This window comes from Rhinoraja longicauda, chromosome 2 (assembly GCF_053455715.1).
Source record: "Rhinoraja longicauda isolate Sanriku21f chromosome 2, sRhiLon1.1, whole genome shotgun sequence".
Taxonomy (NCBI): Eukaryota; Metazoa; Chordata; class Chondrichthyes; order Rajiformes; family Arhynchobatidae; genus Rhinoraja; species Rhinoraja longicauda.
In genome coordinates this window covers 111415509-111432519 of record NC_135954.1, presented here as the reverse complement: position 1 = coordinate 111432519, position 17011 = coordinate 111415509, and the positions used below count along the sequence as shown (strand labels likewise).

The 17011-nt window shown below is 50.6% G+C and overlaps 2 protein-coding genes across 5 annotated transcripts in view; one reads left to right on the top strand and one right to left on the bottom strand.

Moving 5' to 3' along the window:
* The window catches only part of adck5 (aarF domain containing kinase 5), a 59263-nt gene extending 56605 nt beyond the window's left edge, over positions 1–2658 (top strand). Inside the window, exons 14-16 of one of the 2 annotated variants that reach the window (XR_013549186.1) lie at positions 324–440; positions 1068–1181; positions 2002–2120. Coding sequence is in view for 1 of the 2 variants with exons in the window: in XM_078425894.1 (XP_078282020.1) it covers positions 324–440; positions 2002–2107 (223 nt within the window). In the remaining variant the exon portion in view is untranslated. Of the gene's footprint in view, positions 1–323; positions 441–1067; positions 1182–2001 lie in introns of both variants that reach the window. The other variant, XM_078425894.1, reaches the window with a different exon arrangement.
* Positions 1–17011, bottom strand: part of cpsf1 (cleavage and polyadenylation specific factor 1) — an 80377-nt gene that overhangs the window by 3169 nt on the left and 60197 nt on the right. For 2 of the 3 annotated variants that reach the window (XM_078425868.1, XM_078425880.1), the window contains 11 exons: positions 16567–16657; positions 16147–16231; positions 14938–15079; positions 13309–13461; positions 11348–11524; positions 9632–9698; positions 8326–8373; positions 7389–7544; positions 6859–6988; positions 3930–4068; positions 2608–3350 (listed from right to left, as the gene is read on the bottom strand). In XM_078425868.1, the coding sequence (XP_078281994.1) occupies positions 3303–3350; positions 3930–4068; positions 6859–6988; positions 7389–7544; positions 8326–8373; positions 9632–9698; positions 11348–11524; positions 13309–13461; positions 14938–15079; positions 16147–16231; positions 16567–16657 (1236 nt within the window). In that variant the 3' untranslated portion in view covers positions 2608–3302. Of the gene's footprint in view, positions 1–2607; positions 3351–3929; positions 4069–6858; positions 6989–7388; positions 7545–8325; positions 8374–9631; positions 9699–11347; positions 11525–13308; positions 13462–14937; positions 15080–16146; positions 16232–16566; positions 16658–17011 lie in introns of those variants that run through there. The other variant, XR_013549185.1, reaches the window with a different exon arrangement.

The following is a 17011-nucleotide window of genomic DNA, read 5'->3' as shown; positions in this document are numbered from 1 at the left end:
ATCACACTACTGTAAGATCAGAGGCTGTGTCCTGTTGGAGATTCGTACGGGCTGGCACTGTGTGATGCAAATGCTACTGCCTGCAGAGCAGTCGATAGTAATGGTGGGCAGCAGGGATGATCGGTTACACACGTGGTGGGCAGGTTATCCATATTTATCCTGCAACTACTGTTCAGTGCTATTGGTATTGGCTGAGTTGACCTGATGCAGGGACCCTGTTCGGTCTGGGGGTTGTTCGATTCTACCCTGTGCTCCTGCTCGGTTAGTTCAGGTGATACCCAGAGCGTGTCTGAGCTGACAGCCCCCACCCTCTTTCCTTGCAGCGCCGTCCAAGGTGGGAGCCTGTTCACCAGCAAGCACCAGCGAGGGTTTTGGGCTCTGGGGCCCCTCACCTGGATGAAGATTAAGTGGTCACGGATCCAATTTGAGATCATCCTCAGGTATGCAGAACAAACGTCAAGGGGCGGCAGAGTGGCGCAGCAGTTGAGTCATTGCCTTACAGGGTTCGATCCTAGCGGTAGAGTTGCTGCCTTACAGTGAATGCAGCGCCGGAGACTCAGGTTCGATCCTGACTACGGGCGCCGTCTGTACGGAGTTTGTACGTTCTCCCCGTGACCTGCGTGGGTTTTCTCCGAGATCTTCGGTTTCCTCCCACACTCCAAAGACGTACAGGTTTGTAGGTTAATTGGCTGGGCAAATGTAAAAATTGTCCCTAGTGGGTGTAGGATAGTGTTAATGTGCGGGGATCGCTGGACGGCGCGGACCCGGTGGGCCGAAGGGCCTGTTTCTGCGCTGTATCTCTAAATCTAAAAAAAAATCTAAACGGAGTTTGTATGTTCTCGCCATGACCATATGGGATTTCTCTGGTCTCCCCCCCCCCCCCCAAGACATACAGGTTTGTAGATTAATTGACTGGTTGAATTGCCCCTAGTGTGTAGGGTAGTTAGTGGACAGATTGACTGCTGGTCAATGCAGTTTGGTGGGCCAAAGAGCCTGTTTCCACACTGTATCTCTGGTCGAAAGCAAAGGCAGCAAGACAGGTTATTTTCACCACCTCTGCGTTATAGGGAGAAGTTGGATGGGCCAGGACTTTCTCTGAAACTAGGAGGCTGAGAGGGTGACTTTATGGAGGTGTACAAGATCATGATGAACATGGAACGGTCATAGTCCTTTCTCCCAAGGTAAAGGATTCCAAACCTAGCGGGTATAGTAAGAGGGGAGAGATTTACAAGTATCTCAGGGCAGCTTTTTCACTCGGAAGGTAATCTATATCTTGAACGCGCTGCTGGAGGAAGCTACAAAAGCAGATAAAAATTTGATTTTCAAAAGACATTTTCACGATAAATCAATAGGACAGGTTTAAAGAGCTATGGGCCAAATGCAGACAAATGGGACTAGGCCTGAATGCTGAGTTGGTCGCCATGGACAAGGTGGGCCGAAGGGCCTGTTTCCTTGCTGGTTCAGCGTGTTCCAGGGTGACAAGGTAAGGGAACCTGATTGACGAGATGTTGTAAATTTGGTTAAAAGGGACCCGAGTTCCAGGGAGAAGTTGGCAGGCTAAGACTTTACTCCTTGGAGAGCAGGAGACTGAGGAGTAATCTTATACAATCATGTGGGGAATAGAGGGAATGAAAGCAGTCTTTTTCCCAGGATAGGCAAATCAAGAACTAGAAGATTTGGACATAGGTTTATGGTGAGGGGAAAGATTTAATACAAACCTGCAGGGCAACCTTTTCAGAGGGTGGTGGGTGCATGGAATGAGCTGCCAGAGGACGTAATTGATGGTGCAATTTAAAAAGATATTTGGATGACACAAGGAACTGTAGATGCTGCTTTACAAAAAACAACCAAGCAGGTACGTGGATAGGAAAGTTTAGAGATATGGGACAAGTGGGAGTAGCTTGGAGGACGTGGGTGGCAGGGACCATTTCTGTGATTATTGTTAGACGGGCTGTCCAGAGGGGAATGCTGTGTTTCGTGACCGCTTCGTTTGTGTCGCAGGTTCGAGAGCCTAATGATGAGCGCCGTGTCCGTTGTCTTCCGCCTGCTTGTCTACTTTGGTCTGGTGCCAGCTGACGAAGACCTGTATAACTACCTGGTGCAGTAGTGGCCTGGCCTCCCTCCCGCCATCCTCGGCTGTGGGAGAATGCGCTGGGGAAAACTCTTCCTTTCTTACCTCAAAGTGGAATGGAGTGTGAAACACGACGCACCTCCTACTAAGGGCTGTGAACACCCCCACGATTACACACTGTCTGCTGGTGAACACAATGCTGCTGTGTATTCTGGATGGGTGCTGGCGTTCCCCATTAACCCAGGCGTTTTCCCCTCCCCACACGGACACATTCAGCTCCCTGGACCCTGCAGGTTGAGCACTGGTACTGTGCCTGATAACATCACAGACTGGATGTCGTGAAATGCAAGAACAAGGAGCTCCGAGCTCCATCTGGGGATCAAACATTTGCTGTCAAAGCTCACTTTTACCCTCCCCCTGGTCTCCTCTACCAAAGGAGTCCTCTTATCCATAAAAATAGCGACGAACACACGGGCCCAGTGGACCTCAACCGCTGAAAGTATTAACTCTCATCATGCTACGTAATTGTATTTTGAGTAACTGTTTTATTGCTGGTATTTTAAATAAAGTTGTTTTCCTGAAACTCACTCTTGTGTGTAGTTCCACTGTGTGCCCTCTGTATTCTCACGATGGGCTGGAGGTAATCGAATATTCCACAGCCCATCAGCAACCCATCCATCACTCTGGCCCCTTGCTTAATCTCTCGATTCCCTGAGAAGGCCAAACTCCAAGCATCTCATGGTGAATGTGTGGGCTGAAGGACCTATTACCATGTTCATATAATGAACCATCGTTCATTAGTCCAACCACCCTGTTGTGTGAGCATAACTCTAATCTTCACCTCAAGGGCAGACATATTCCTAAACAGATAGCAAGGTTGAATATAGGGGGGAAGTCCCTGTGTTTAGGGCTTTGCCTACTTATCTGTGGTTGAGGAAGAATGATGAAAATGGGCAGGATTAAAAAATAACATATTTTTTTTCCATTTTGCATTACAAAATATTTTAAATGTGAAAAACATACAAATGCATTCAAACTGACCCATATTAACAAATCAAGTCCTAAAATCAGCTTCAGACCATCTGTGGCGCAGTGTTCAATCACAACAGAGAGAACCTTCAGTCTCCAGCGTTACCCCCTCAAGTCCACTTCCTGAACGTTAGAGAGCACAGCCAGTGTTGCAAGGGTTAAAACTATCAGCAAAGTCCCTCGATCTTCTGTCTGGCCCGCATCAGAAGTGGGCAGTGACCCGATCAATCTCCAGCACATCTTCCAAGATCTGAAAGACAGAGGTGTTTGGAAGAATGTCAGACCTCGACCGCAACTGGGAGTCCAGGGGTAGCAAAGGAGCGGAGGACCCTTCTCAATCTCAATCCCCAGTCAGTCTAGTGGATTGTACGCAGTCAGGACAGCGTCTGGAAGGTCACCGGGCAACTCAGTGTGGAAAGTTGTGGGAGCGGGGGGGAAGCCTGGAATGTCCCACCAGACACAACGTGTGTAGGGAGGAACTGCAGACGCTGGTTTAAACCGAAGACAGACAGACCCTCAAGGCCGGAGTAACTCAGCGGGTCAGGCAGCATCTCTGGAGAGAAGGAATGGGTGACGCTCGAGAAGGGTCTCGACCCAAAACATTTCCTTTTCTCCAGAGATGCTGCCTGACCGGCTGAGTCACTCCAGCTTTTAGTGTCCGTCTCTGCTACACGCAACTTTGTGTACCCGTCACCATTACCTCCCTGCTCCTCCGTCGCTGATGGCCACATCCTCTCTTCCCCCCCCCTCCCCATGTCTGTGGGGCACTTTATCCAGGACCGAATGTGATTGCACTCATTAACCCCATGGCCGGCGGGCGGCTCCTCACCATATCCGGCGTGGTGCCGATTTTCTTGGCCAGCTCGCTGCGCTCCATGGTGCTGAGGTACAGGAACTTGTTGAGCAGCTCACCGTCCAGGATGTTCCGCACGCCGTTCTGCAAGGCCCGTCGGTCACAGTGCAACATCCTGCAGCACAGGAGGGGTAGAGGGGTAGGGGAGGGGTGGGGGGGCAGAGGATGCCATTAGAACCGTGAAACAGCGCACCTGTGCCAATCTCAGCACCGGAGGGTTGTGTGCTCGCGTCTTCCTCTCGAGCCTGAGTCTCTTCAGGTGACCCACGACCCTATACTCCCTCACTGTACCTGCCTCTGGCAGCATGTTCCACGCACCCACCCCTCTCCTTCAACGCACATCTCCTTAAAGCTATGCCTGACATTTCCTGCGAAAAAGGTTTTGTCTAACCTATCCCTGCCTCTCACCATTTTATCAGATCTCTCCGACGCTCCAGAGAAGACAATCCAAGTCTGTCCACACTCTCCCTGCAGCTAACACTCTCTAATCCAGGCAGCATTCCAGTCACACCTCTTCCGCTCCTTCTCCAAAACCTCCACATCCTTCCTGTAAAGGGGTGACCAGAACTGCACACAATACTCCACAAATGTGGCCTAAGCTCCAGAAAGCTGTATGCCCCTGATGGCAATCATGCCACACACCCTCTTTACCTGTGTGAAAATGTCTGAGACAATTAGGGACGGCTAATAAACACTCCCAAGAATATTTTTTTTTTAATTAGCCATCCGTTATATATGGTAAAGGGTTGGGTTCATCAAATCATGTAAATTCAGTGTATGTTTGTTTGAGTATTACAAGTAGCTTGGAGCCAGCAGGTCTGTTTCTCCTGCTTTCATTCTGTTTATAACAAACTGCAAACATCCACTCTGAATGAACTGTACGTGCTGTGATATCACTATCTGCGTGTGGTGTACAACTACTATCGGGATAATTACCCCAGGACCCTGGATTCAGGGCAAGTCCTTTGTCACTGTCCTTCCTACAGCATAAATACATTCACAAGTGATTAGAAGACCCCGATAATGTAATAAAACCAACTGCAGCTGGTAGAAGCAAGCTATGACCTTTGGACTGCTCTGTTAATCTCATGATACTACAATAAACAAGGCAATCTCACTAAACCAGTCTGTGTCAGAAAAGACCAATCCCCATACCTGCTTGCAGATCAGCGTGGCTCAGTCTAACCAGTACCTCAGCTGGCAACGAGGGCAGTTCAACCTGTGATATGCTCATGATGGGAGTGTATGATGGGGCGGTGTTGAGGAAGTCAATTTGAAAAGGCAAGTAGTCAGATAACTGCTCAGTATGGGCTGAGAGAGACCACTGATTGATTGAAAGATATAGCATGGAAACAGGCCCCCTCTTCGGCCCACCGATCCAATGCCGACCATCAATCACCCGTTGACGCTGGTTCTCTGTTGTCTCACTTGCACATCCACTACACGCTAGCGGTGATTTAATTAACCTAGGGTAATTAACCTACAAACCTGCATGTCTTTGGGAGATACACGGAACTGCAGATGTTGGTTCACTGGATTAACTCAGCTTGTCAGGCAGTGTCTTTGAGATGCGGGAGGAGACTGGAGAATCTGGAGGCAACCCACGCAGTCACAGGGAGAATGTGCAGACTTCGCACGGCACCCGAGGTCAGGATGGAACCCGGGTCTCCATCACTGATGCAGCTGCTCTGCCAGCTCATAAGTCCCTAAGTTGTACAGGGCATTGGTGAGACCACACCTGGAGTATTGCGTACAGTTTTGGTCTCCTAATCTGAGGAAAGACATTCTTGCCATAGAGGGAGTACAGAGAAGGTTCACCAGATTGATTCCTGTGATGGCAGGACTTTCATATGAAGAAAGACTGGATAGACTCGGCTTGTACTCGCTGGAATTTAGAAGATTGAGGGGGGATCTTATAGAAACGTACAAAATTCTTAAGGGGTTGGACAGGCTAGATGCAAGAAGATTGTTCCCAATGTTGGGGAAGTCCAGAACAAGGGGTCACAGTTTAAGGATAAGGGGGAAGTCTTTTAGGACCGAGATGAGAACTTTTTTTTCACACAGAGTGGTGAATCTGTGGAATTCTCTGCCACAGAAGGTAGTTGAGGCCAGTTCATTGGCTATATTTAAGAGGGAGTTAGATGTGGCCCTTGTGGCTAAAGGGATCAGGGGGTATGGAAAGAAGGCAGGTACGGGATGCTGAGTTGGATGATCAGCCATGATCATATTGAATGGCGGTGCAGGCTCGAAGGGCCGAATGGCCTACTCCTGCACCTATTTTCTATGTTTCTAAGATACAGGAGCAGAATTAGGCCATTCGGCCCATCGGGTCTGCTCCACCATTCGATCATGGCTGATCTATTTTTCCCCTTCTCAACCCCATTCTCCCGCCTTCTCCCAGTAATCTTTGACACCCTTACTAATCAAGAACCTATCAATTTGCGCTTTAAAAATACGTTATGACTTGGTCTCTACCCCGGTCTTTAGACTTTAAGAGATGCACCATGGAAACAGGCCCTTCGGCTCACCGAGTCCCTGCTGCCCAGTGATCACCCTCGTGCACTAGCACTGCCCTACACACGAGGAACAATTTATAATTTTTTCCCGGAGCCAATTAACCTACAAATTAACCTACAAACTATGGGGAGAACGTACAAACTCCGTACAGACAGCATCAGCAGTCAGGATCGAACCTGGGTCTCCGGCGCTGTGAGGCAGCAGCTCTACTGCTGCGCCACCCCTGGCTAGAGTAATTCCTCTCTCTCCATTCTGCAGGTACGACCTGTTGTTCTGAGGCAGTGCCTGCCAGTCCTAGACTCTCCCACTAGTGGAAACATCCTCTCCACCCCCACTCTATCCAGGCATCAGTGTCGCCCGCTGGAAGCATTGGAAGTGTTCTTCTTACCTGAAGGCCTTGGGGTTGAGGCCAGCGTGGTGAGGGATCATGGTGATCAGAGCGTTCTGCAACATCAGTAAACGTCGATACGTCTTCTCTTGCATCGGTAACAGGAGCCCGACCCCGCCGTCCAGAGTGGCTGGGGAGCAAGAGCAAGCGGTGTCAGCAGAGGCAGCGGAGGACAGGCCGGGACCCAGCCCTACCACCCGGCCATGGGGGCCACAGTTTAAGAATAAGGGGTAGGCCATTTAGAACGGAGATGAGGAAAAACTTTTTCAGTCAGAGAGTTGTGAATCTGTGGAATTCTCTGCCTCAGAAGACAGTGGAGGCCAATTCTCTGAATGCATTCAAGAGAGAGCTAGATAGAGCTCTTAAGGATAGCGGAGTCAGGGGGTATGGGGAGAAGGCAGGAACGGGGTACTGATTGAGAATGATCAGCCATGATCACATTGAATGGCGGTGCTGGCTCGAAGGGCCGAATGGCCTCCTCCTGCACCTATTGCCTATTGTCTACTGCAACAGGGCAAGCCCGCACTCACCGAACCAGGTGATGTGCTTGTTCTCCCACGCCAGGTTCTTCTTATTGGAGCCGTCCATGATGCCGCGGCAGGGTGTTCGCCAGAAGGCGTTGACGTGAGCGCCCACGTTGAAGTCAGCTCTCCGCAGCAGCCGAGTCCCTCCGTAACTCTCCCTGGCTGCAAGAGAACAAGTACAGCTTCTCCAGGCATCTGCTCCAGTCACTCCCTGAATAAAACCGCCTGCCTGCACAGCGGTGACAACGGGTCGGTGTAAAACTGCTATCACACAGTCTCAGGGGGGGCCACAGGTAATCTGCACTGTGTCCAGCGGAGGAGGTTTGCCACACACAAAACACAGGAACAGGCCCTTCAGCCCATTCTGAACATGATGCCAAGTTCAACTGATCTCCAGTGCCTGTCTGTGATCCATATCCCTCCATTCCCTGCATAGCCAGAAGCCACAAGTCCCACTATCGTATCTGCATCCATCACCTCTGGCAGCACCACCCTCTGTGGACACAAATAAAACCACCTCACATCTTGAAAGTTTGACCTTAAAGCTTTGCCCTCTAGTCTTTGACATTTCCACCCTGGTGAAAAAAAATTCTGACTAGTCTACCCCTATCTACTCCTCTCAATTTTATAAAATCCTATTGGATGCCCCCCCCCCCCCAAAACTTCGACGCTCCAGAGAAAATTGTGCAAATTTGTCCAATTTCTCTTTACAGCTAACACCCACTAATCCAGACAGCGTCTAGTAAACATTTTCTGCACTCTCTCCAAAGCCCCCCATGGGCAATAAAGCGCCCGTGAACGTGCAAGGTACACTTGCAAGTCTTTCCTTCTGGGTGGAGATCACAAGTTTGTTCCTCAGACCGCGCTGGGTGGGAACTGGGACACACTGGTCATCCCTGCAGCACCAACTGGGCGACGAGAGGCTGTGCGAGAGACTCCTTACCTTCTGGCTGATACATGTACACCAGGAGATTCTTCTCACGGTCAGACACTGTAAACAAAGTGAAAGGAAGAACACCAATCAATTGAGCAGGGAATTTAGAAACTAAACCGGGAGAATTTAAAAAGGAACCCAGAGAATTTAGTATAGAGGGGCAAAAGGGCCGGCATGGATATTGTGGGCCAAGAGACACGTTTCTGTACTGTACCACTATAAGTCTACAGCGTTTCTTTGTACAGAGAATGATGGGCGCCAGCGACGGTGGAAGCAGATGTGATAGTGGCATTTAATAGGGTTTTAGATCTGCACATGGATCTGCAAGGAAATGGAGGGGTATGGATCATTTGTGGGCAGAGTAGATTACTTGAACTTGGCATCACGTTCGGCATGGACATTGTGGGCCGTAGGGCCTGTTGCTGTGCTGCACTGTTCTATGAGACTGCTCGTGCCTTGCCTGGCTCCCAAATCCCAACACATTCCCAATAATGCCCTCAGATCTGTAAAAAAATCCAGAGATTTGTAGAAGTAGCCCAGGCCATCTCACAAATCAGACTACTCACCACTGACTCCATCTATAGACAATAGGTGCAGGAGGAGGCCATTCGGCCCTTCGAGCCAGCACCGCCATTCAATGTGATCATGGCTGATCATTCTCGATCAGTACCCCGTTCCTGCCTTCTCCCCATACCCCCTGACTCTGCTATCGTTAAGAGCTCTATCTAGCTCTCTTGAAAGCACTCAGAGAACTGGCCTCCACTGCCTTCTGAGGCAGAGAATTCCACAGATTCACAACTCTCTGACTGAAAACGTTTTTCCCCATCTCTGTTCTAAATGGCCTACCCCTTATTCTTAAACTGTGGCCCCTGGTTCTGGACTCCCCCAACATTGGGAACATGTTTCCTGCCTCTAACGTGTCCAACCCCTTAATAATCTTATATGTTTCAATAAGATCCCCTCTCATCTTTCTAAATTCCAGTGTATACAAGCCCAGTCGCTCCAGTCTTTTAACGTACGACAGTCCCGCCTTTCCGGGAATTAACCTAGTGAACCTACGCTGCACGCCCTCAATAGCAAGAATATCTTCTTCCATATGACCATGGGACGAAGGGTGATTAAGGTGGGCCTAAGATTGTCGCGCTATCGTGTACCGTTTTGGCTGTAGTTCAGGAACAAACAAACAAACGAGAGTTTTAGTATATAGATGAACATGTTGAGTTCGGAGTCAGAGTCGGGACTTTTTTACCAACTCCGACTCCAGCAGCACCAAAGTTGCTCCGACTCCGACTTCACAGCCCTGCATGTAACTCACCGAGGAATCCCAGCTGAGAATTGTCCACCATGAATTCCACGCTGTAAACTTCCAAAAGCTTCGGATCCTAAGAGACACGTCAAGGAAGAGGCCAGCCTTAGCAAAACACCACACATGCAGATGGACCAGAATTTCCCACCAGTTTCCCCCCCCCCCCCCTTTTCTTTTCCTAGGGTACAATTCCAAATCACTGGACATGCAACCACAGTTCAGGCCACAATCCGCGAGCTCAGATCAGCAAGTGGTCGGCCCGAGTCATCGGAGGAGCTCCATCTTCTGAGTGGCACAACTTGCTCCACAGCTCCTCGCCGAGGTGGGCTGCCCATTGACGAATGGTTACAAGTCATCTGTCTTTTCTGCACCTTGCCCTCTCTCGGTCAGCTGTGTGCCGCAAGCTGTGTTTTTCTAGCTGCTCCTCAGTCATACAGCGTGGAGACAGGCTCTTCAGCCCTGCCACGTTCATGCCGATATAGATACCTATCCAAGCTTGGCACGAGGAACTGCTGAAGTAACTCAGTGGGTCACGCAGCATCTCTCAAAAAAAAAAAAGTTCTGGGGTAACTTACAAATCTAAGTTGGTCCCATTTGCCTAGAGTCCCTCGAAACCTATTCATGTATCTGTCCAAATGTCCTTTAAACGTTGTTATAAGAAAATAACTGCAGATGCTGGTACAAATCAAAGGTATTTATTCACAAAATGCTGGAGTAACTCAGCAAGTCAGGCAGCATCTCTGGAGAGAAGGAATGGGTGACGTTTCGGGTCGAGACCCTTCTTCAGACTGATGTCAGGGGGGCGGAACAAAGGAAGGATATAGGTGGAGACAGGAAGATAGAGGGAGATCTGGGAAGGGGGAGGGGAAGAGAGGGACAGAGGAACTATCTAAAGTTGGAGAAGTCAATGTTCATACCACTGGGTTAAATGTTGTTATAGTACCTGCCTCAACTACCTCCTCTGGCAGCTCGTTCCATGTATCTGTGCACAGTTTTAGTCTCTGGGATAGACACCAAAGCTTTGTTTACTGCAATAAATACCACACCCATCGAAACATACTCTACCAAAATGCCCATCTCTCGCTCCCCACACATTCCAAAACCTTGCCTTGGATCGCATTCCATTGTAAGTAGAGGAATGACTGTACAGATGCTCCCTGACGTACGATATTTCGACTTTACAATGGTGCAAACGCTGGGCAACGGCAGAGACCCCAAGTTCACTTCCGGCCACATGATGAGGTGCTTATAAATTTACGGCACGGTGGCGCAGCGGTAGAGTTGCTGCCTTACAGCGAATGCAGCGCCGGAGACTAAGGTTCGATCCCGACTATGGGCGCCGTCTGTACGGAGTTTGTACGTTCTTCCCGTGACCTGCGTGGGTTTTCTCCGAGATCTTAGGTTTCCTCCCACACTCCAAAGACGTACAGGTATGTAGGTTAATTGACTGGGTAAATGTAAAAATTGTCCCTAATGGGTGTAGGATAGTGTTAATGTGCGGGGATCGCTGGGCGGCGCGGACCCGGTGGGCTGAAGGGCCTGTTTCTGCGCTGTATCTCTAAACTAAAAATCTAAAAAATCGAAATGCATTTTGACTTACGATATTTTCGGTTTACGATGGGTTTATCGGAACGTACCCCATTGTGAGTTGAAGAGCACCTGTTATGTGGCTTTAAAAAACTCCGCGGTAAACGGCAGACATCCCTGTTCGTGGCATTCACCTACCCTGCTGACAAGCGACAGAGTTTTACTCTCCTCCTGGTAGCGAAGGATGGAGACACTCTTCATGACGTCTGCAGCCATGATGAAATTCTTCACGCTGATCATCTGGTGGATGTAGAGCTGCGTGTCGATGAACGCCATCCCCGTCAGGTCGTTGTCCTTCAGGCTCCACAGGAATATCTGTGCGGGAGGAGCAGGAGGAAGAGGCAGAGACGGTCAATGAGTTGATGCGTGGCGATGAGGGCGAGGGAGGCTGCAGCTGGAGGGCGCAGGTTTAAGGTTAAAGGGGAGACATTTACAGGAGATCTGAAGGGAGACACAAAATGCTGGACTGTCCGGGTTAAAACATGGTCCTCGAGCCAGAGAGCAGTGAGAATAACGGAGGGGGAGCAGTGGGAGAGGGTGTTGCAGAACTCCCATCAGGGAGAAGAGGAGAACTTCTTCAAAGAGAGCTAGATAGAGCTCTTAAGGATAGCGGAGTCAGGGGGTATGGGGAGAAGGCAGGAACGGGGTACTGATTGAGAATAATCAGCCATGATCACATTGAATGGCGGTGCGTACAGGCTCGAAGGGCCGAATGGCCTCCTCCTGCACCTATTGTCTATTGTCTATAAAGTAGGCGTGCCTTGAGGAACTTACGCAATGGAGCAGACAAAATGTGTAGGAAGGAACTGCAGATGCTGGTTTTATACCGAAGATAGGCACAAAATGCTGGAGTAACTCAGTGGGTCGGGCAGCACCCCCGGAGAAAAGGAATAGGCGACGTTTTGGGGCGAAACCCCTTCCTCAGATCTGAAGAGCAAGCTTTTCCGCACAGAGGGTGGGGAACGTCTAGAATGAATCGCCAGCCGAGGTGCTGGAGGCAGATACAACGACAATGTTTAAAAGGAGACCCATGGTCAGGTCACTTCCAGCGAGTTTGCGGTTGAGAAATCACGAGGACATGGGTTCGTGAGAGGGGAAAGGTCGAAAAGGAACCCGAGGGTCAACGTTTTCCAGAGGGTGGTGGGTATATGGAACGAGCTGTCAGAGGAAGTATTTGAGGCTGGTACAGTAACAACATTTAAAAGACATTTGGAGAAGTACATGGATAGGAAAGGTTTAGAGGGATATTGGGTCAAACATGGGCAAATGGGACTTGGATGTTTGAAGAAGGGTCTCGACCTGAAACCTCACCCATTCCTTCTCTCCAGAGATGCTGCCTGTCCCGCTGAGTTACTCCAGCACTTTGTGTCTATCTTGGGACTTAGATGGGGCATCTTGGTTGGCTTGGAAGAGTTGGGCCATAAGTTCAGTTTAGTTTATTGTCACGTGTACAGAGAGGTACAGTGAAAAGCTTTTGCTGCATGCTGTTTCCTTGCGGTGTGAGTAGGAGAGTGAAATGTGAATTGATAGTGGTTATTATTATTATTATTATTATTATTATTATAAGTTATTGGATCATCACCATGACCAACGTAAACAGGTGTAGGAGGCAAACGGTGCCAGGAGGAAAAGCTGGCGAATGAAGCTGTGTGAAATCTGCTCAGGACAGAACAGTGGCGCAGCGGTAGAGTTGCTGCCTTACAGCGAATGCAGCGCCGGAGACTCGGGTTCGATCCTGACTACGGGCGCCGCCTGTACGGAGTTTGTACGTTCTCCCCGTGACCTGCATGGGTTTTCTCCGAGATCTTCGGTTTCCCCCCACACTCCAAAGACGTACAGGTTTGTAGGTTAATTGACTGGGTAAATGTAAAAATTGTCCCTAGTGTGTGTAGGATAGTGTTAATGTGCGGGGATCACTGGGCGGTGCGGACCTGGTGGGCCGAAGGGCCTGTTTCCGCGCTGTATCTCTAAATCTAAATCTAAAAAAATCTAAATCTAAACATCCCCTGTGACATGGAGGATGTCTGCTGGCAGTCAGTGTGGTGGCATGCTCACTAATACGGCACGGTGGGGTTGTGTTGTGCAGGGGCTGCCTTTACCTTCTGTCCGATCGCCGACACCAGGTAGCCATTGCAGTTACACAGGGCCGTCACCGGGCCCTTCTGCTCCTTTTCGTACAGCACCTTGAACTTGTTCTTGGTCAGAGGCTGCCCGGGTTCAGGGACAACTTCAATCACGTCAAGGATCAGGATCTGGAGAGAAGCAAAAACGTTCACCGTTCAGCTCTGCTCGACATTCGCCTGCACCGACCGGGTGCAGAACAACCCTGCAGCTTCATAGACCCATTAACCCAACGAGTGACGGCTGCATCCGGTGCTGCCGGTGTAGCCTCCGTTACGTCCGCGAGACCGAGCGTAGGCTCAGCGACAGCGAATGCATCACCAAACTCTTGTGCTCGGTCCGCCAAGGCATGCCGGATCCTGGTTGCCAACCATTTTACCTCCTCTTCCCAATCCCATACTGTCCTGGGCCTCCTCCATTGCTAGTGAGGACACACACACAAACTGGAGGACCAGCAACCTCATATTCCACTTGGGTAGCTTACAACCCATCAGTATGAACATTGAATTTTAGGTAACTGACCTACACCCCCCCCCCCCCCCACCCTCCCCAGTTCCCCACTTTGTCACACACCTAAATCTCCCCTCCCCCTCCACGGATATATCGCATCCTCTGGCCTCACAATTTGCACCTATTCTTATCTCACACTCTTTGTCTTTACATCTCTGGTCTTTGTCCAAGTACCTGCATATAACAACAGCCTCCCCCCCCCCCCTTCTCTCCTGCAACCACCTATCACTCGCCAGGCTTTGTCCTGTCCCTCCACTTCCAGCTTTCTCCACCCACCCTCCCACCCCCACACCACAACTCAGCAGTTCAGACTGACTGTGGAGAACATGGATTGGTGGCGTTTCAGGTCGGGACCCTCCTTCAGACTGATGGAGGTGGGCAGAAAGCTGGAAGAGAGGAGGGGGGGGGGGTGCACGCGTGTGTGGAGGGGCTGTGTGTGGGGTGTGCGTGTGTGGAGGGGCTGTGTGTGGGGTGTGCGTGTGTGGGGTGTGCGTGTGTGGGTGCGTGTGTGCGTGGGGGGTGCGTGTGTGTGGGTGCGTGTGCGTGTGGGGTGCGTGGGTGTGTGTTTGTGTGGTGTGTGCGTGTGGGGGGTGTGCGTGTGGGGGCGTGTGTGTGGGGGGTGTGTGTGTGTGGTGTGTGTGTGGGGGGGGGTGTGCGTGTGGGGGTGTGCGTGTGTGGGGGGGTGTGTGTGTGTGTGTGGGTGGGTGGGGGGTGTGTGTGTGGGGGGGGTGTGCGTGTGGGGGGGGGTGCGTGTGTGGGGGGTGTGTGTGTGTGTGGGTGGGTGCGTGGGGGGTGTGTGTGCGTGGGGGGTGTGTGTGTGTGGGGGGGGTGTGTGTGTGTGTGTGGGGGTGTGTGTGTGGGGCGTGTGTGTGTGTGTGGGGGTGTGTGTGGGGGGGTGTGTGTGGGGATGGTTCACAGGCGGGGGGCATCGACATTTGATTGAGGCCACAATGCGCAGGAAGGCAGGGGAAACTATGCTTAGATGGCATGTCTAATTTCACATGTATTTATTTTAATCTCTTCCACTACTGTAAAACAGTGGTGCACTATACACATCTACATAACACCAGCAGAGGCATGCAAGGCGTGTCACTCACCCGGCCCCTGCAGGTAACCTCCTCGCCCTGGGTCAGGCATGTCCCCAAGGCAATGTAACCCTTCAGCCCCGACACCGTCTGCTCGCTCCTCAGGGACACGGTTTTCATGCAGGTTATGTGCTCCCAGTCCTCCATGTCAATCCTGCATGAATTGTTGAAGCAGAGCCTGGATTAGCGAGGGCACTGGCCGCAAGATCCACTTGTGGGAAACCTTTAGTTTAAAGACGCAGCATGGAAACAGGCCCTTCGGCCCACCGAGTCCACGCCGACCATCCATCACGGGGTTCACACTGGTTCTATGCTATCCCACTTTTTCATCCACTCTCTGCGCTCTAGGAGCAATTTACATCGGGCCAATTAACCTACGAACCCAGATGCGAGAGGAAACCGAATCACCTGGAGGAACCTCACGCGGTCAGGCAGAACGTGCAGACTTCACAAAGACAGCACCCGAGGTCAGGATTGAACTCGGGTCTCTGTCGCTGTGAGACAGCAGCTCTACCAACTGCACCACCACACGAGGGTAAGCAATTTCTTCCATCCACACCCTAACCCGTTCATGCCTGTACCTAATAATCAGCACTGGCCCCAGTGCAGCGGTCCTGGCTTGAACCCTTCCCTCCCTCCCTCCCTTCCTATCTCCCATTTCTCCAGCCCTTCACAATCTCTGCACGCCGTCAATTCTCACCCATGACTGCCAGCCTTGTTTCAGCTGCCAAGGCTCAAACCTTTTGAAATCCCTCCCAAAAATTCTCTGCATCTCCTCCAAGACAGACATAAAGCTGCACAACATGGAAGGATGAGAGGGGATCTCATAGAAACAAATAAAATTATGAAAGGACTGGACAAGCTGGATGCAGGAAAAATGTTCCCGATGTTGGGGGAGTCCAGAACCAGGGGCCACAGTCTAAGAAAAAAGGGGAGGCCATTTAAAACTGAGATGAGAAAAATAACATTTTCGCCCAGAGTTGTGAATTTGTGGAATTCTCTGCCACAGAAGGCAGTGGAGGCCAATTCACTGGATGAACTTAAAAGACGGTGAGATAGAGCTCTAAGGGCTAGCGAAATCAAGGGATATGGGGATAAGGCAGGCACAGGTTACTGATTGTAGATGATCAGCCATGATCACAATGAATGGCAGTGCTGGCTCGAAGGGACAAATGGGCTCCTCCTGCACCTAAGCACGTCAATTCTTTTGCGGCAGCTTACCTGGTGTTAGGAATGGCTTCCCAGCTGACAGGCGAGATCAACTGAATGGAAAACTTCTCCAGCATCGGATAGATGTAGCGGTCATCTGCCAAAAGAGCAAGGCAACAGAATCTAAGGGAAGTCTGAGGAAGGGCCTCGACCCAAACCGTCGCCCATCCTTCTCTCCAGAGAAGCTGTCTGTCCCACTGAGTTACTCCAGCATTCTGTGTCTATCTTTGGTGTAAACCAGCGTCTGCACCAAGGGATCAGGTCAGTCATCTTCACTACCAATGAAAAGCTGCTGCGATTGACTCCAATATTGCATGAATGATACAATCTCACACCAGTGGGAAACTATTCTGCTTGTTATAGACTTGGTAACTCAGCAGTTTCCCCCCATAATCCCCTTTCCCCCTGGTTTGTTGCACGGGATCTACTCACCACGTTCAATGTTCTCAAACTCCTTGTCCTCCCCCGTCATCTTTGGTATTCTGTTACAGATCTCCGTCACGCTCGTAGTTACTGAGTATACCTGAAGAAGAAGGTGCATGCACAGAGAGCCCATGAATAGATCCTTATCGAGGTGCCAGAACCGTTGGAGGACAGGTCCGTCAGTGTCCTGGCTGCATGACTCTGTCCTACATTCACGTGGGGTTGGATGGGGTAAGAGTGGGGATGGCGAGGGCCCAGATTCACTCTAGCCCGTCTCAATTCACTAACGAGCCGGGTCGTTCAAACAAAACTCAACATAACCAAAGGTGATGTCGCTGTGAAGGATCGGTGATCACTATTAATGGACGAGTCATCGAGTCACACAGCAAGGAAACAACCCCTTCATCCATGCCAGACAATATTCCCTATACCAGAGGTCGGCAACCTGCGGATC